This window comes from Eleutherodactylus coqui, chromosome 7, assembly GCF_035609145.1.
Source record: "Eleutherodactylus coqui strain aEleCoq1 chromosome 7, aEleCoq1.hap1, whole genome shotgun sequence".
Classification (NCBI taxonomy): domain Eukaryota; kingdom Metazoa; phylum Chordata; class Amphibia; order Anura; family Eleutherodactylidae; genus Eleutherodactylus; species Eleutherodactylus coqui.
In genome coordinates this window covers 123,849,334-123,869,488 of record NC_089843.1, presented here as the reverse complement: position 1 = coordinate 123,869,488, position 20,155 = coordinate 123,849,334, and the positions used below count along the sequence as shown (strand labels likewise).

General features: G+C 43.2%; 1 protein-coding gene across 1 annotated transcript in view; it reads left to right on the top strand.

Annotated features, from left to right (window-relative positions):
• MND1 (meiotic nuclear divisions 1) overlaps window positions 1–4,624 on the top strand; it is a 68,081-nt gene extending 63,457 nt beyond the window's left edge. The window contains exon 8 of the mRNA XM_066573630.1: window positions 3,341–4,624. Coding sequence (XP_066429727.1) covers window positions 3,341–3,447 — 107 coding nt within the window. The 3' untranslated portion in view covers window positions 3,448–4,624. The remainder of the gene's footprint in view (window positions 1–3,340) is intronic.
• Window positions 4,625–20,155: the final 15,531 nt, after the last annotated feature.

The following is a 20,155-nucleotide window of genomic DNA, read 5'->3' as shown; positions in this document are numbered from 1 at the left end:
CGATGTTTGTTCTGGAATAAAAGCTTGCCATTTATTTTGAGCTGTCAATGGGGTGTGACTAATTTTGGTCGACAGCAAATGTGTATATAACGCAGAGATCAATCCTTTGGGGACTTGGGATCTAAGAATTCCCATAATTGGGTATTTAGAGATCTGGATCGTAGCAGCAGAGTATTGAGCATTTGCTGCATGTCGCAGTTGAAAGTATCTGAACAACTACAAATGGGGAGTTTGCAAGTCCTCACGTAATTCAGTATAAGAGATAAACATATTGGACCTATATATGTCTCCCAATGCTGTTCTCTCTAATCTCACCCAGTAATGGTGATCTGGTACCAAACTCCTAGTAGGAAGGGTGGGGTTATTCCATAGTGGCAGTTCTGCTATAATGTCTTTGAAACGTTGAATGAATTTAGCCAAACGCCAGACTGTTTTATTTAGATTCTTTTACTATAAATATGGCAAAAGGTTTTTGGTGGGGTTTTTGTAACTTTTTTTTTATTACCTTTTTAATTTTTTTAAAGAATTAGTAAAACTTTTATTTTTACGCTTCTTTTTTTTTTCTAGTCCCCAGAGGGGACAAGAACTTGTGATGCTTTGATCGCTCCTGCAACATGATGTAATGCGATAGACTGCGGTATAATTTAATGCTAACAGGCATGGCTTGATATCCATTCTGCTATGACAGCCCTGGGCCTTTCAAAAGGCCCTCGGCTGCCATGACACCTATACAGCAACCAGTGATCTCATCACGGGGGGCAGTGCGGGGGTCCAGAATATCATACAGGGGATTTAAATTCAGCTGTCAGAATTGATGGCGGTATTCAAAGGGTTAACAGCTCTGATGAGCTGTATGGCTTATTGGAGCTGTTGCGGGCAGGTGCCAGCTGTAAAACATCCGGCACCCATGTTGTATTGAGCGGGATCGCCCTACAATCTCTATTCATACATACCGCAAAGCTGCAGGACGTAACTGTGAAAAAGTCTTTTTGGGTAAAGGGAGTATTTATCCGCCATACTAGTGCAAATCTAGTCAGTTCATGAAAATTGATGCCCGTGTTGAAAAACCCCTTTAATGCTCAGAAAACAGTCTCCCCAGTGTCTTTCCCTGCCTGATCATTACAGAAAGCCTGCGATGTCTTTACAACATTGCATATGTTCCCATAGCAATAAATGTAAGCAGAACACAGTTCTCTGATTAAGAATTGTGTTGAGCATCTAGTAATGGGATATCATTTCAGCTTCCTGTCTTGTTAGCAAGATAGAGCTGTCACTGTGACAGCCCAATGTTTGTAATGGCAGTGTGCAGTAAAACACAAGCTGCCACTAAATCTAGGAAGCATATGTACATTACAGCAGAATACCATGCATGCTACTGAAATGTAAATGCACAGATTGCAGCACTGAAAAGGTTAAAGGGAACCTGTCAGCTAAGTCATGCTATCCTCTCACAGCAGAATGCAGTAGTGACAAGCGTGCTTCTTCGTACTTATGATTAGTTTGTAGTTTGGTCAAATTCTTTCATCTATTCCCTGCAGTCAGCATTGTAAGGAAGAGTTCAATGTATTCATGATGTGCCCACCAGCTGCTGATGGACAGATTTCTCCCTATGCATAGCAATGGGGAGAAAGCTGCCAATCATTGCAGAAGACAGTGTTTGTAACTGTAAAAATAGTGTTCTCTTCAGCATAGTCTTTCCATTAAAGAAAAAAATTAAACTAGCAGAATTTGTCATTAAAGGGGTGGTCTCGCGAAACCAAGTGGGGTTATACACTTCCGTATGGCCATATTAATGCACTTTGTAATGTACATCGTGCATTAAATATGAGCCATACAGAAGTTATTCCACTTACCTGCTCCGTTGCTAGCGTCCTCGTCTCCATGGTTCCGTCTAAATTCGCTGGCAGCTTGCTTTTTTAGACGCGCTTGCGCAGTCCGGTCTTCTCCATTCAGCACGAGCCGCTTCAGTGTGCTCCCCGCTACAGCTCTTCTGCGCATGCGCAGACGAGCTGTCACTGCTCGGGAGCGCGCTGAAGCGGCCATTCTGCACCATCCTCTGTTAGAGGAAGGTGCAGAAACTGGAGCTGCCCAGCGGAGAAGACCAGCCCAGCCCAGCAGCCCCGAGAAGCCTCCCAGGTAAGTGATGGGTCGGGGGGGGGCTGCCGCTGCGCCGGGGGAGCTAGCGCTAGGCCGGGGGGGCTGTCGCTGCGATGGGGGGGGCTGTCGCTAGGCCGGGGGGGCTGTCGCTGCGATGGGGGGGGGCTGTCGCTAGGCCGGGGGAGCTAGCGCTAGGCCGGGGGAGCTAGCGCTAGGCCGGGGGGGCTGTCGCTAGGCCGGGGGGGCTGTCGCTAGGCCGGGGGGGCTGTCGCTGCGCCGGGGGAGCTAGCGCTAGGCCGGGGGGGCTGTCGCTGCGATGGGGGGGGCTGTCGCTAGGCCGGGGGGGCTGTCGCTAGGCCGGGGGAGCTAGCGCTAGGCCGGGGGGGCTGTCGCTAGGCCGGGGGAGCTAGCGCTAGGCCGGGGGGGCTGTCGCTGCGCCGGGGGAGCTAGCGCTAGGCCGGGGGGGCTGTCGCTGCGATGGGGGGGGCTGTCGCTAGGCCGGGGGGGCTGTCGCTGGGGAGCCGGGGGCTAGCGCCGGTACCTGCTGTCTGGTCGGCGGCTGCGGGGCGTCTGGTCGGCCGCTGCGATGCGTCCGGTCGGCGGCTGCGATGCGTCCGGTTGCCATGGAGACACAGCTGGCGGCGTCTCGGGAGCGCGCACGTCGGGCTGCAGCGAGCGACGGGGAAAGAGCCGGCGGCCATCTTGAGGAAACTTTTATAACTTGCTGGAACGGTAAGTACGAACCAGCTAGAAATGTCATTTACAGGGGGGCTTAGTAATGTGTGTTTAATGGGGGGGACTGGGCAAAAAAAAAAATTAACTGCTTCCTCGAGACATCTCCTTTAAGAACAGAAGCCATGATGGTAATATGGAGCGAGATTAACAGAAATATATGTGCCATATACATATGTACTACATCACATGCTGGAGGGGAAAAGGAGATTTAGAATCTTCCTTTCATAGAAGTCAATAAAATCCAACTTCAGCTCAGCCAGGTGGTTTACAACCTGGGAAAAGAGTATAAGACATGAGATTTAACAAAGGCAAGTAGCAATTGCGTTGCCCCTTATGACGTATACAACATGGTCCTTATTAGTGGAAATGCACTTTTATCCTTTATTTTAGGATTGTGCTATCTTTCTCAATTCTTAAGAAAAAGTAGCTAAATCTTACAGTTAAGTTTGTTCCATAGATTTAAACTATAATGTATACAGATGATGATCACCTTTGTGTTTCTTTGCAGATAACATATTTTCTGTAAAGTCTTGGGCCAAGAAGAAGTTTGGATTTGAAGAAAGCAAGATTGACAAGACCTTTGGAATACCAGAAGAATTTGATTACATTGATTGAATTGCTTTGATGAACGTTCTTGTTTGTTTTCATCAGCATTTAATGCTTAATAGGTTTGTTTTTTCTTAAGACTTTTTCAGTCCGTTCAGATCATCCAAGAGTTCTAGACCGATGTATTGCATAATTATGTGAATGGTTTCACAAATAAAAGGATAGACCGGTAAGATATCAATATTAGTTTAGCCTTGTTTTGGGACAAGTTAGAGGGGTTGTAATTTTTTTTAATGACTCAAACAGCTTTAGGGCTTATTTACACGAGCATATATCGGCCAGTGTTTTCACGTCTGGCCGATATACGATTCCATCTAAGCAGTTCCCTCCCCCTCACTGGTTCTCTGACCTTCTCCTCCCCTCCGAGCCGTTTGCAACGTGAGTCGGTGGGACAGGGGTAGAGCTAAGCTCCTGCCCCTTGTCCATAGCCAGCAATGGGAGTGGGCAGCACAGAGCGGAGCTTAGCTCTACCCCGCCACCTCCCATTGCAAACGCCGGAGTGGAGGAGAGGGGCACAGAGACGGGGAAGGGGGGGGGAACTGCTCAGATGGAAGCGTATATCGGCCCACCGTGAAAACGCCATCCGATATACCCTTGTGTAAATAAGGCCTCATTAATAAAAATTAAGGTTGGTATTTTAGTGTTGATTACATGTTGCAAGTATTTTAGCAGTAAGGGTGCATTCACACGAGCGCATATACGTCGCGTTTTTGCGCCCAATCGTATATACGTGACCATCTGAGGCGTTGGTTTCGAATGTATTCGTTCGCACTGGCGATTTTACGGCGCGTAAAAATGGCAACCCGAAAAAAACCCGAACATACGCGACCGAAATACACGCCAACGCATATTTGATGGCCGAAAAGATAGTTTGCAAAGGAGGAACAAACGATAATACGCTTTCTAGCTCTGGTCATGATCGCCGAAAAACGTTCTTTCCGGCGATTATACGCTGCGGACGTGCGAACGTAAATACGCCTATGCTCGTGTGAACGCACCCTAAGAATGTGACTGGTAGCCCAAGGTGACAGTTACTCAGAATTTGCAGTAAAACTGCAGCACTACCGCCACTCATTGAGGACTTCAGTGTTTCCCTCTCAGAAGGGAAGTTACAAGTATAATAAAATATGTTGTCCGGTTCTTTGTGATGACAACATGATACCTGGCAACTTTTGGTTTACTTGAACTGTGTTCAATCTTTTTTTGATCATGTGCATTTCTTGACAGTAATCGTTTGATAAAGGGTTGTCAGTACATATGATCCCTGCATTGGCCAAGACTGAGGGTCTCTTTAACCACCTCCTCAGTTGTGGCCAGAGACACCTCCTTTGTCCACTGCACAGCCACACCATCTTTCCTGCTCTCAGGGCCACCGATAGTGTGTGCACGACTGGCTCCCCTCTTAAAGGACCCACAGCAACCCAGCTTTCCCATCCCCAGCCAATCTGGATCCTCCCCTGACTGTTTAAGGCACTCTTCCCACCCTACAGGGTATCTGAGCAATAGATCCCGTTAGGTACTGCAGAGGTGCTATAGTAAAGTGTCTGACTCCTGGTTTAGACCCATGTTGATTCACCCAGCTCTCTCATCTTCTCCTGTCCTGACTTTGGCATGTACTTTTATCACAGTTAATCAGTTCGGCACCTCCCCTGACCCTCTGCCTGTCTCTTCATTATGCAAGAACTTGTCTGTTCTAACCTTGGCCTGAATATTGACAATGTCTGCCTGTCCCTCTGGTACTGCGGTACTCTGCCTCTGACTTTTTCATGTTAGATGCCACTATACCGAGACTAATCTTGGGGTAATTGCCTGGGGACTCCTGCACCTAAGACTAGATTCTAATTAGAGGGGTTAAATGGTAAAAACCTGTTTGACCCCTAGGTGGTGCTCTCAGGCGTAGCCCAAAGTCAAATTGGTTAGTGCCATAGTGGGTTCACACACAATGAATGAAAATTATGAAGAGTTCAACATGCAGTTAGTGGGGTCTCCCACGAACAGATTCTAATTGTGGAATAGGCATTGGAAACTTTAGGCTTCACATTTTAGCAATAATTTTGTAGCCCGTGCGCTTGCAGCCTTAGGCCGCCTGCAAACGTCTGGGTCAGATCCCGCTGCAAGAATTCTCGCAGTGGGACCCGACCCGTGCCCCTGCAGGGACCAGTGCAGCTCTCACCTTCTCCCGCGGCTCTGGCTCTCTGATGTGCTGGCTGCCGGCCAGCCGGCGCATGTGCAGAGGGAGCCGGCGGCCCGGGAGTGACATTTCTGTGCGGGCCTTTGCGAGACCCACACAGAAATAGAACATGCCGCGATTTGTTTTCCGCGTGCATTTGCCTGCGGACAAATTGTGTCCATCTGCATAGGATTGCGTATTGTAATGCAATCCTATGCATGGATCCAGGGGCGGAAATTCTGCCAGTGTGCAGGGGGCCTTAGACTGAGGTTCTATCTAAATCAAGTTCTGGATATATGTTCAGCATGTACATTTGAAAACTTATGCCATCATATACACATACGTATGGGGTATTTGTCTGCCATCTACTTACTTGGCATTGAAAGTTTTTTTGTTTTTGTTTTTCTTTGTGAGATCTTGTATTAGAAAACAAAGCTGACTCAGCTTTTCATTGCAGTTAGAATAATAGTATTTGGGCCAAGAGTATGCCAAAAGGACATTCAAAGATGCAAATACTTTTTCTTTAGGCCAATTACATGTCACATTTTTATTAGTCTGCTTCTGTGAAGACACATGAGGTATCCCATAAACCCTTTCAGACAGTCAGCAGTTCTGAAAAGGAGTGACATCTAATGAAGAACAACCAAACAAAATTAAATCAAGTCTTTGGTCCGTTACAATCAAAATTGTATTGGTCGGAAATATTTTACTACCAGACCTAAAGAGCCTATAATTGTAATCATTTATCCAGTTCTGTAGTTTAACGATCATTACTTCATTAAATGCATTTCCCTTTAGTACACTGAATGTGTATAGGTGAGAGTCCATGGTTTTTGTTATCTTCAGAGCCATTGAGAAGAGATAATTACTGAGACTGTCACTGCTAAGAGCCTTTTTTCTTCAGACACTCCTCCAAGTGTTGTGAACTGTGTAATAGTCACAGTGAGGGTATAGCTGATGGGATTAGGGGAACTGTACACAGGCAGCTGTATGGAGTCTCTGCAATTCCTAATGGAACGGAGTCTTTGCTTCCAGCTATAAAACTATGCTTGTGTATCCTGCCTGTCAGAAAAATGATAGGGGAAGTTAATTGCTCCATACTCCTGGGGATGAAAAGACAAAATAATCATAGCGCAGCGCTTGTATACCAATCATAACTATAAAAACGATGTCTGATCCCAGTAAATAATAGTGCATATACGGACAGCAGATAAATATTGGACTTAAGAAGACTTTAACCAGAATTTAACTTCATCTGATATCTTATCCAGATAAACAAAAGCTTAGTTGGTCCGTGAAGTCTTTAGACCATTTCATTATTTTCACGTTTTATGTTGTCGCCTTGTGTAAATAAAAAAAAAAATATATATATATATATATATATATATATATATATATATATATATATATATATATATATATATAGTTTTCCCCCATCATTCTGCACTCAATACCCCATAATGACAAAGTGAAAACTGAATGTTAAAAATCTCTGGAATTTCTTTTTTTTTTTTTTTTTGAAAAAAGCAGCGTTTCACATTGAAGTATTCAGACACTGTACTCAGTTGAAACACAATTGGCTGTGATTACAGCGTCCAGTCTTCTTGGGTATGATACCACAAGATGTGCACACATGGATTTGGGGATTTTCTGCAAATCCTCTCAAGCTCGGTCAGCTTGAACGGGGACGGTCATTTCAGGTCCCTCCAGAGATTTTCAATTGGGTTCAAGTCAGGGCTCCGGTTGGGCCACTCAAGGACAATCACAGAGTTGTCCCTAAGCCACTCCTGTGTTGTCTTGGTTGTGTGCTTAGGGTCATTGTCTAGTTGGAAGCTGAACCTTCTGCCCAGTCTGAGGCCCCTTGTCCTCTGGATCAGGTTTCCCTTAAGAATATCTTTGTACTTTGCTTTATTCAGCCTTAGACCTCCCTCACACAGGCGTTTGCAGAAACGCAGCGTTCACTGCAGATTGCGCCTGGTTTCAGCAGCGCTGGCATGCTTTATGCACAGCTACAAGACTAGCCAAGGCTGCTGAAAAAGGAAAAAAAATCAATACTCACCTAGCTGGGGAAGTCTCTTTCCCAGCACTGCTGTTGGGACCTTGTGAAGCCGGCCGCTTGCTCTAATTGGCTAAGCGCCGTTGAGTGACAACTGGCTGAGCCAATCAGAGCCAACACTGGATGCGTCCAATCACAGCCATTCAATGAATAAATGGCTGTGATTGGACGCATCCAGCTCTGGCTATGATTAACTGAGCGGGCAGTGGTGCTCAGCCAATCTGAGCAATCTCTCTTTGGAGGCGGGGATTTCAAAGCCCCTTCACCAGGGAAAGCGTTCCCCTGCCAACTGACAAGTCCCAAGAGCGCCGCCGGGGACAGCAACATCTTTTTGACTCAGGCAGTGGAGCTAGGGCATTTAGCGCTGCCAAAAGCGTGGTACCAAGTTGTGCCCTGTTTTCGGCAGCGCTGAAACCGCTGCCAATTCATTTCAATTGGCAACACAGGGCTGAAAACTGCCAAAATAGAACATGCAACACTGTCAAAGAGCAGCGTTGAAGATGCTGCGTTTACAGCCTTGTGTGAGCAGCCTCATTGAAATGAATGGGAGCATTGTACAGCGTTTAGCGCAGCACTGAAAAAGCAGCGCTAAGCGCTGTACAAAAATGCCTGTGTGAGGGACGCCTAACCCTGTGCTCTTGGTAACTTTCAGTGCAGCAGAGCTGCACATTATGCTACATTAAGTGATTTGTCAACATGCAATATTAATTTTGGTTCTGGGATGACCATTGTAGATTAAGAATATCGCATGTTGAAACCAAAAAACTCTACAGAAAACTGGTAATCGCTCAGAAGCCCCCAAAATGTTGACCAAAAGTAATGCAATGACAATTAAAGAAAATTACACAAACAAATGGAGCTAACTAATACTGATAAGTCTAACGCTTGTATATAAACATCAGCTGCTGGAAGCTATAAATGACTTCATATGCTGAGGACAGGAACTTCTTCCGGGTTCTGTATGGTGTACAGAGTGTACCAGATAAATAACATGGAGTTGCTCTCACCGGTTATCTAAAGCCCAGGTAAAGAGCAGTACAAGGCATGTAGTACTGCACCGTACTGTAGAGAGCTGCTACTAGGCAGCCCCTCACTGCATGCACTTCAGTAATACACAGGTTTAACGAGTGAAATGTCCATGTTGATTTGCTGAATTTTCCAGCAAAGTGCGAAAACCACAGATCCGAACTGTCTGTGACACATGTAGAGTCTGGTTACAAGATACAAGGGCCCAAGCTCTTTTCATGTTGCAAATGTATCCTGAGGCCATTATAACTTGAGGGATTACTGTGTAATGGCCCATTTACACGCAACGATTGTCACTTAAAATTCGTTCAAATGAACAAAAGTGTGCGATAATCGTTGCATCTGAATGCGAAGCCAGCGTGCACTTCTCGTTCGTTTTTCTTTTATCACTCGGTTTCAGTCTACATAAAAATCATGGCTGGTTCACTCACTTCTCGTTACTTCCAAACTCTCCCCACTTAGTGCTTCACAGAGAATGTGAATCACTGAGCTGGAAGTAAGCGATTCTCAATGATAATCTGCCTGTCAAAACATTCTGCACGATGGTGACGCCACTCACTCGTACTCTGGTTTAAACAAGAATCGTCCCATGTAAAAGGGGCATAGGTTTTGGGGCAGCTTGCGCTAGGATTTTTTAAGCTTGAGTAATGTTAATTTGCTGATTTAATATAAAAGGGGTTATAAGACAAGTTTTTTTATTGTACAAAGTGTTAGTAAAAGTTCTAGTCGCATCATAAAATGGAAACGGGTGATGGCTCATCTCAATATGTACTATCAGTTCCTCACCAACGTAGTACCCAGCTGCGCTTTTCTATCAAGCAAAGGTATACTGGCTCAGCAGTTGCCAAAAAAACAGTGTCTCAGTATACCTATGTGGACACGTTCAGCATATGCATTGGGTACATTTTCTGGCACCTGCAAAATGTACACTGAAAACTGCAGTGTGACTTAAGCCTTACTGCTTTCTTATAGCATTAAATGTTTAAAGCGTACCTGATTTTTCAACACTTTTTCTAAAATATAACCTGTTCTCCTTACCCTCTCATTTGCTGCTGTTTGCACCGTTTCGTGTTTTTAAAGGGATTGTCCCGCGGCAGCAAGTGGGTCTATACACTTCTGTATGGCCATAATAATGCACTTTGTAATGTACATTGTGCATTAATTATGAGCCATACAGAAGTTATCAAAAGTTTTATACTTACCTGCTCCGTTGCTGGCGTCCTCGTCTCCATGGTGCCGACTAATTTTCGGCCTCCGATGGCCAAATTAGCCGCGCTTGCGCAGTCCGGGTCTTCTTCTTTTATGAATGGGATCGCTCGTGCAGGATGCCGGCTCCGTGTAGCTCCGCCCCGTCACGTGCCGATTCCAGCCAATCAGGAGGCTGGAATCGGCAATGGACCGCACAGAAGAGCTGCGGTCCACGGAGGGAGCAGACCCCAGCGGCCATCTTCAGCAGGTGAGTATGAAGACGCCGGACTGCCGGGATTCAGGTAAGCACTCTCCGGTTTGTTTTTTTAACCCCTGCATCGGGGTTGTCTCGCGCCAAACGGGGGGGGGGGTTAAAAAAAAAAAAAAAAAAACCGTTTCGGCGCGGGACAACCCCTTTAAGTTATGATTTTCAGGTGGTCTTCCCCGGGTTTTTGCTGTTCAGTCGGGAAGTGTTGTAAGCCTACAAATCTGCCAGTAGTTCACTGTTCTGTACCTCCTTTTTCTTCACTTTTCATGTTGCATTGCTCTGTCTCTTGTCCAATCAACAGGAAAGCAGTATCTGTGTGCCCGCCCCTCTCCTTTCCCCATTAGCATTTTGGCAAAGTGATTAGTAAGCCCAACAAAATGTGTGTGTCTGTGTTTGTATGTATATACACACACATGAGCTGAAACAGCAGCAGATGCGGAGATTGCGGACACTGTCCACAGATTTTCTTCGGCCTGTGAAGATAGCCCCTCCCACACAGCTAAGAAAATGTCCCAGTAACTACAGAAGCTCAATACCTGACAACAGGCAGGAACTGGAAAGATCCCTAGTGGCAGCCACTTCAAGATTGATTTACAACATTTTTAATAAAAATATATTATAAGATTAATGATATACCTACAGCCTATTAAATGAGTAGAAGTCTATTAAAGGGGCACTAACGTTTCAATCAGCTTAGAGCTATCCACGTTCTAAATGGGTCATATCTTTCTAGTTGAGCACTTCTTATAAAGCCTAGATTGCACCTTAAATAAAATGATCTATTTTTTGCTTTGTTTTTCTGTATGAGAAAAGGATTTTAAAGGGTCAGCCAGGGAACACAGCTGTCAAGTGAATGATTGATCTTATCTATGAACTGCCAAAGATAGAAAGGATGAAGAGTTGACACATCTAGAGTGGAATTGTAGCTTCTGCAACAATAGCTCACTTTAGATGACCCACTCCTGTCTGCTTTCTCCTACAGCATCTGTAAGCATCTAAACCCAAACATGGAAGCTTAGTACAGTGGTTCAGCGAGGAGCCAGAATGGGAACATGGTTGGTCAATTCAGTACAGGTCCAAATCCTTCTTAAAGCAGATCTGTCAGACTACGCAGCACAGTATAATGACAGGTCTGCTCTTGTTTTAGCTGGCACAAAAAAAAGAATAGTTAAGGGTGGTTTCACCTCTGTGCTCGGGGTTCTGCTTTCCTGCTGTAGGAGAGGAATCCTTGTGGCAAAACGGCTCGGTTTCAGGATGGAACCGATCAGCGCCAAACGGACCCCATTGACTATTTGGCTCTGTTCCGTTTCCACTCAGCTGCCCGGCTTTTAGAAGGAAAAAAAAAGCACTGCATGCAGCAATTTTCTTCTGGTATTATGAACCGGATCTGCGGTGGAACCTATAATCGAAGGTTCTAACGCAGATTTGTTAGCCATTAAAAGGTATCGTATCTACAAGATTACTTGGTTTCTCTCACTGAGAACAATCACACTTAATTTCAAAGTACATTTGAGATATTAAACTGTGTTCATATCAATGGAAAAATTGAGGTGTTCTAAAACTTTTGACCAGTAGTGTAAAACAGTGAACATGGAGTTCAGGAGTGTACCTTTTTTTTATACTTGCTTCACTCCTGGCAGTCAACGTTTGGTTATGAGCATGACTCTTTTCCACAGTAAGAGCATTAACCCTTCCACAGTTCTCTATGCGGGGACACTGAAGAAAATAGTCACACTTGTACACAAAGTGCAAACTTCCATCGTGAGAATGGTAAGTATAAAAAGTACACTCCCAGACTCCATATGCCTTGCCCAATAAGCACCATCGCTTAGTTTATGGTGCTTACAGGACGTTACAGGTTACCTTTTAAGCATACCTGACTTTTTAAAGATACATTTTCAGAATAAGCTGATGTGCGTACATGAGGAATAACACTATATCTGGTTATTATATGACTTGTGTCCTACATTTTTTCCTCTGTAGGCTGTATATGTAATTTTCAGTTCTCTCTGAACTGGTGGAAGGAGTCAAGCTGTTATTCTGTCTTCTATACACTGCGTACAGAGAAAACTGGAGATTCTACTCCCTAACTGTCTATAACACAAAACAATATAATTGGAACACTAGAGAAGTATTGAGTAGATGTGAATAAATAGCAGTATATAACTCACCACTGGCTCTAACAGCATGTCTGTAAGTCTCTGCTTCTCTCCTTTCTTCATCCCCCTTCCCTTTAAGACTTCTATTGGCAGCATGAGTCATCACCTTTCCTCCACTTGCTGAGTTCTGTCTAGTTTACTAGTTACAAGTGACAGACATCACTTGAAAACAGGTAGCGGGCATCACATTAGAAGGGATGTAAGCGAAAAATATATCCACAACAGCAGCACTTTAAATCTCCATAGGGGTGGGGACGAACCTGCGATGCAGCAGCCACCGGGACATGGATCAAATCCCAAAGTTGCAGAAATAAAGATGAAGTGGCAGCATCAAATGGCGCAAAGAAATTCAAGTGCGTTTATTTTCCCATACAGCAGCAACGTTTCGACTAGCAACCTAGTCTTTGTCAAGCTACTAGTTACAAGTGACAGACATCACTCGAAAACAGGTAGTGGGCATCAAATGAGAAGGGATTTAGATGGAATTTCAGCACAAAAACATGATTGTAGGTAAATCAAGTGATTTACACTTTTGCAAGTTATTACGTTGACTATCACATAAGCACAAGTCGTTTCAAAAATCAGTCCCCATTTAAGGCCTCAGTCTTGAATGACTTTTGTTTCAAATGTCATTAGTTTTGTTATTGAAAATGCAAAACTAAAACCTTAAGGAGAGAGATGAGATGTAGTGTATGTAAATGTTCTGTAATGAAATCTATGGCTCCTTGATAAGCATGTTATTACAACTACAATGCATTTTAATACTTTGAGATAAGAAACTTTATGAAACAGAAGACCTGCTGTGGTACAAGCTCTCATTTCAGTGCAAATGTCAAGTTTTTTTCCTCTAAGCTTGCATCTCATACTGTCATCTGGCACTGTTAGAATACTCCTCGTCTTCACTGGACATATTGTCTGGTGATCATGTTCTTACATTGTTCTTGTGATAGTCTGTAAACCTTTTAAGGCCTTAACAGGTTTTGTTACAGAGAAAATGTTTTTTTGTTTTTTTAATTGGGCTGACAAAATTTAAAACAGAAAAACTGCATAAAGACCTTTTGAGGAAATGACGGTAACTTGTGTGTTTTTAAAGTGAGAGCCAACAGTGAAAATGGTTCATATCCATTTTATATGACAGAAGCCTACCTTGTTTTGAGACTAGAAAGTGCATCCAGTATGTTTCCTTTTAGGGCATATTCACACAGTCTCATCTGTTTATTTCATCATTTGGTTATGCATGTGGCTGCTCATCTAGTACAGTGGTATTGACCAGGTTTTTTTTTTGCTCAGTGAACATACACTAAATGACCAGTTTATTAGAGACATCTGATCTTTCACAATTAGAACTTCTTTGTAAGGAAATTAACCCTTTCCAATCCACTGTCTGACGTCTGAAGACATTCTGATTGAAGGCTGCACAGTTTCGATGTTGGAAGACATCCGGCAGGGTATTCTTACTGTATATTACTGGCTGCTCTGTTGTCGGGGGGGCCTCTCTGGCATGTCACATACCGCAGTACTGGCTCTAGCCAGCAGATGGAACCATTGTATAATGGCAGAAAGAGAAAGCCCCCTAGGAAACCCTGAATCCAAAATTGGATTGCAAAGGGTTAAACATGTGACCTTGGCATGCAACTGCTAAATGTGTGGTTTTCTCATGCAACAGTGTGGAGAGTATACAGAGAATGGTGTGATCAAGGAAAAATATCCAGCAAATAGAATCCTACGAACATAATATATTTAAAACGTTGCAAAATAAGTTGGCGCTATACAAATAAAGATTATTATTATTACATAAACAATTTGTTGGTGAAAGGGGTCAGAGGAGGATGCCAGAAAGGCCCCGTTCACCCCCACATATATCACCTTAGACGCGCTACCTGCCCGGCCACAGCTTCTCTCCGGGTCGCTGGTACTGATCTGCTTCTCTTCTGGCCGGGGATTGAAAAATCCCCGACTCTTGATAGTGCTGGCTGTGATTGGCTAAGCGTCAGCCAATCACAGCCAGAGCTTCCAAGAGGTGGGGATTTTTGAATCCCCAGCCAGAAGAGAAGAAGATCAGGGCCGGGACCCGGGGAGAAGCTGCGTTCGGGCTGACGGCGTGTCGAAGGTGATGTATGTGTATTTTTTTATTTTTTTCCCTGCAGTTAGGGCTTAACATAGGCTTTGACATTAGGACTTCCTAGTGTCAAAGTTGCATCGCACTTGTGATGTGATGCAACAGAGAGGAAGGCTCCACAGGGAAACAAGGGATACAAAACCTCACGAGTTGTGTGCATATCGCAGTACCGGCGCGGTTTTTGTATTGCATGCTACAAAATGTCGCATGTGTGAAGTAACCAATAGGAAAGCATGGGATTCACAGAAATGCGATTTGTAGCATTGCAGCAACGCTACAAAATCGCGTGACTTTGTCGCTTGTGTGAACAATGCCTAATGGTTATGATGAACAGGTGGTGCATAGTCAAGCAAATTGCAACCGAATACAATGCTGGTGCTCCAGCTATTATGTCCAAATGCACAACTTGCCATTCCTTAGCATGGATGAGATTAACAGATGACCAGTTCAACTGCCATTGTTGTCTAAGACAAAAGGAAAGGCAAAATTCAATTGGACAAAACGGCACAAAAACTGGATCAGTGAGCAGTAGGAAAAACATCATTTTGGTAGATGATTTCAGATTTCTATTACACCACGCTGATGGGAGGGTCAGAATTTGGCATAAGCAGCATGCATCGCTGAACCCTTTCTATCAGCTGCTCAGAGTATGTCAGTGCCTCCATTTAATCGCCCATAACTATATGAAACTACCATGTCTGCATGGGCCATTATGTCTGCAGAATAACTTTAACACATAGTAGATTCTATGCCATGCTAACTTCTAATGGTTCTGAAGGCCAAAGGAGGTCCAATGCGCAGCTAGATGTATGTGGCCCATCAGTGTATGATGGTAAGCCCGAAATCTCTAAAATGGTAGTCTAATTAATGAGACTATCTATTTTAGAAAAAACGTTGTGTTGTAAAGAGTCATCTTTTATAGGGAAGGGTAATTACAGGTATATAACAACTATGAATCTTCTTGACATCAAAATATGAAATATTTATTACTCACTAAAACTGCACATACAGCCATTATTTTGCCTGCAGTTAAAAGTTAGGTAATAACTGTGAACATTTTTTTGTAAATCAAATGTAATGTTACATAAAGGAAATCTGAACAATGTAATAGTTTTTTTAACTACTTACTGAATTTATGATAGTTATTCAACACAGCAATAATTTCATCAAAATACTGTAATTTCATAGCAATCTTTCACAATCGAAGAATTTTAGCCCAATGGCATAAGCACCTTAGGCCTCATGCATATGGCAGAGCTGTTCACATGGGGCTTGTGCAAAGGCCCACAAAGATTTTACAGACTGAACACTATATCGTCACTACTTGTATACTTACAGTATATGCTACCTTCTTATAGCACTATGTTCTCCCCTAGAATATATCTTTATCGGGAGGGAACACTGTTACGTGTTCGAAGATGGGTATTCACTTTAAGAATTGCCAGGTGCAGTCCAAAATTCATTATTTTAGTTGTACAACTGGTTAATGATATTATTGCTATAAAATGCTCTATTTGCTTCATGCCATACATAATGAGGCCTGGGCTTTCCAGATTGTTCCACTTTTGACTCCAAGTTTTCATTAATAGAAGACAAAATAGAAGACTGTTAGTCAACAAGGGAACATAATATCAACCTGGCTGAATATGGAAACATTTCAGACATTATACACAGAGCAAGTAGGAGCCAGAATAAATTGCCCAGGTATAATTGGTGAGAAATACACTAACTGTAATGTCACCAGACGGCGTCACTAAGAACGTAACACAGCGTGAGAAGGCTAGAGATAATTCTATACACCTCTTAACATGCAATAGGGAATTGAAAAGATGGTCCCCAAGAAACTAGAAAGAGAACTAAGGAACGAGGCAGGCACATAAGGGTAGAGGGAATGGGGAAAGGTCAATGAACTGAAGAAGATGGGAAGAGGTCAGTGGAGGGGCTTACCACAACCATTGGAGAGTTCTGTGAGCTATCTGAGGCCAAACTTAGAACATGGGCTGAGAGGAACAAGAAGATTGCCTATGAATTACAAAGGTAAGCGGGTACCAGGCCAAGGAATTCCACAACCGCATGGCCAGGGAGTATTGGTACAAGGAGGACCAAGTTCTTTTCACTAGCTGTTTACAGTCTGCTAGAGATGATAGTTCCACAACAAGTTAATTTTAACCCAGGCTTGAAAAAAACATTGGTGAGCCCCAACCCAGTTATCGCTACCATTGAGGCCAATTATTGGTCCAATGAATCGGGAGTCCCGGGAGGTAAAGAGATTTCGCAAAGAGGAAAATTGTTTAGTATTAGGTGCATAATCATTAATAAAGGTTGTAGGGGAACTATTTAAGACACCAGAGATTACAATGAACCCTACCTTCAGGCTCTCTATATCCTTTGGAGAGAAGGAGGCTTGCCTTGAGATCCACACATCGACATCCCTCTTCTTTTCTTGTGACGATGCAAGAAAGTAAATTGGGTAATTTCTATGAAAAAAGGCCAACACTGAGGAATGGGAATTGTGTTAATAAAAAAAATCACATTGGCCCATACTTTAGCAAAGTATTCAGAAGCCTTCCTTCTCTTAATCCCTTCAGTGGCAGGTTTATTATTACCATGTTAGTGCAGCAAGCCCCAGAGAATTTCCTGAGGTAATTGGAAAGTGGCAAACGTGTACAGTGGCACAATAACTGTGTGTCCTGGCCAGCATTTCAGCACCAGAGCTGTCCACGGAAATCTTCCGGGTTTTAACTGCATGGTCAGTGCAGCAAGTCCCGGAGATATTCTAGGCGTGCCGCTAAAGGGGTTAATCTGAGAATAAAACCCCTGGATGTTATGAGAGATCAGGGTGACTGAACTAACCGCAATGATAAATTAGACTAATAATCCACCTATGAAGTGTCCAGGTGTGCATGTGGAGTGAAATGCAACTCCATTGAGCCGCACCAACCTTTCTACGCAGTACTTTAGCAGTTATTGACCCCATATGGAAAGGAGAGGAAAAAAAGAGGGAAGGGGATTGACATAAAACAGAGATAACTACAACATTATAAATCAAACAGATGGCACAATAATCCCAGAAGTACGTTACAAGTGTGACAACATATGGAGTGATGGGTGGTAACTGTATTAGCTGCCAGTCCATCAAAATCAGGAACAGTAGTTCCATCACTATATGTCCCAAGGTAAAATGTTATTTCAATAACACTGATTTTTAACAAAACCTCAGGAAGTATTAATATACAAATAGTATCCCAAGAAAAATGTAAGGAAGAAAAACAGTGTTATTTAAGTGAACATGAGCCCCATGGTCAGTCTACTCTTTTTTTTTTTTAGAAGTGCTGGGTGCTTGGCAGTTTCAGACGCTGTGTGCCAAGAGATGGTCCCAACATGTCTCCTGGAGGTCTGCCAGCAGGACAAAATGGTGGTGAGCGTACTCTATTCCACCAGGGAATGCCGCCACAGAAGGAGGGCCGCAGACTTGGTAGATGGTCCATTACTGGGCAGGTATGCTGCCTCAGGTACTCCAGATCTTGACGATGAGGAGTGGAGTCAGGAGGGGAAGGATCTGCTGCCACTGGGATAGCTATGGGGAGGTCTGGGTAATCCAGGTGTTGTAGGCCGCAGTACTAGTGAGCGGTCCTAAGAGTCCCTGAGGTAGGTGTCGTGACACGTGGGCTCTTAATCTGTTAGTCCACCAGATTTATGGGCCTTACAAGAAGAAATATGGTCTATATTTTCCTATTAGGCGCAGGAACTCCTTCACAGCATGTCTGGACCACTCAGAGATTAGGCCAAGACCCCCTCATACACTTTGGATGTTTGGTACTGGCTAACAGAGTTTGTTAATGGACCTTGAGATTCGTATGATCTATTTACAGTATTTAGTCCTTAGCAGAACAGACTATTATGAAGATGAAGTGATTAAGTAGAAATCACTGTTTCCTACTTTTAACATTATTTTAGTTACTTTACTTGTAGACCAGCAGTTTTTTTTACTTGACTTATAATAATGCCTGCCCTTCTTATCTTTTTTTTTGTAACAGTACGTTTAGAGCTACTGCTGGAGCAGGGAACCTGTCACTTCCTAAAGTCACCGAAAACTAACTTATGGTACTTCTAGGACAGGCAATGACGAGTCTGGGGATGTGCTTATTTATACTTACCTTCCAATTCCCTGTCACCCCTGGAAGTCTGTGCTCGGTCAGTCAGTATGCCTTTTTTCCTTTAGTCAGCGCCTGCACACACTGTTCTATATGGAAGTGCATGCATACTGACTTAAAGGGACTATACCACCATTTTTTTTTAAATTAATTAAAAGCTGATAGTAAAACATAACTGGGAAGGTGCCTGAGAGACAAGTGTACAGATATCACTACTCCTAACTTCTGAAGCTCAGTTTGCCCATACAAAGTACTGTATAGTCCGACTTGTTTCACAGCTCACTCGTCCATGAGCGATCACCTATATTCTATAGCTCTGTGATGATAAGAATACAGTATATATGAATGTAAAATACCTGCATCATGTTTGTCTAGAATTGTCATAACACAATTACCTTAATGAGCATAAAGATATTAAATTACAGCTTCAGAGGGTCTGGGGAATTAGGTAGGGGTATTGGTTTTCAAGTGGCTTGTTTTAGTACATTCCCATAACGACTCTCATTACATCATGTTCATTGCTGATTTTGGCATTAAAAAAGTGTTATTCAATTTCAATGTTTTGAAGAAAAACATAAAAATAAGCACAGCTGGATTATGACATGTACACTGACTCACAGGAGCATGTATGGACGTGCGTGCAAACCAAACACTTCCGTACAATATGGTCCCAGAGGCCAAGTCAACACATAGGTTACACTGGGAAGTTTCTGCACTCTTTATACCAAAACGAACCAGGTATTTACATTTTACGGCTCTCAAAGGGTTCATGCCCGCGGCCGTATGCGTAAAATGCTGCGGGTCTGGCGTAGCGTTTTACACATTACATCCCATAGTAAGGTTGAGACATCGATACAAAAATATCGATAGTCGATAGTGTCGATTATTGTAAAATATCGTGGAAAGCTATTAATATTTTGATATATCGACTTTTTAAAATTCTGTCTAAAAATAAAATAGCTCTAGGGTTAATAGAGGAACACAATCAACAAAAAAAATTGTTTTCTTTTAAAACTTTAAACTGTTGAATTTATTATTAACTTCTAGCTATTAATAACATAAAATAGGAAAATATATTAAAGTTACAAATGAAAATAAAAAATTACAGATGAAACATAAATAAAATCGGGTATATGAAAAGAAGTTTTTTATCATTGGCCCCAATAATCGTTATCCAATGAGCCAAGAAATATTAACCCTTTCCAATCCACTGTGACGTCTGAAGACATTCTGATTGAAGGCTGTACAGCTCCAATGTCGAAAGACATCCGTCAAGGTATTCTTACTGTATATTACTGGCCACTTTGTTGTTGGAGGACTCTCCAACATGTCCCATACCGCAGTACTGGCTCTAGCCAGCAGATGGCGCCATTGTATAATGACAGAAAGAGAAAGCCCCTTAGGAAACCCTGAATACAAAATTGGATTGCAAAGGGTTAATTTGCTGGCATGCTCTCCTTTCAAAATGCTCCTTCGAGCAGACATGATTTCACCAGCTTTTGTAAACATTCTTTCTGCAGGAACCGAAGTAGCAACTACAGAAAGATATTTTCTACCAAGCTGGTAAAAATTGGAGT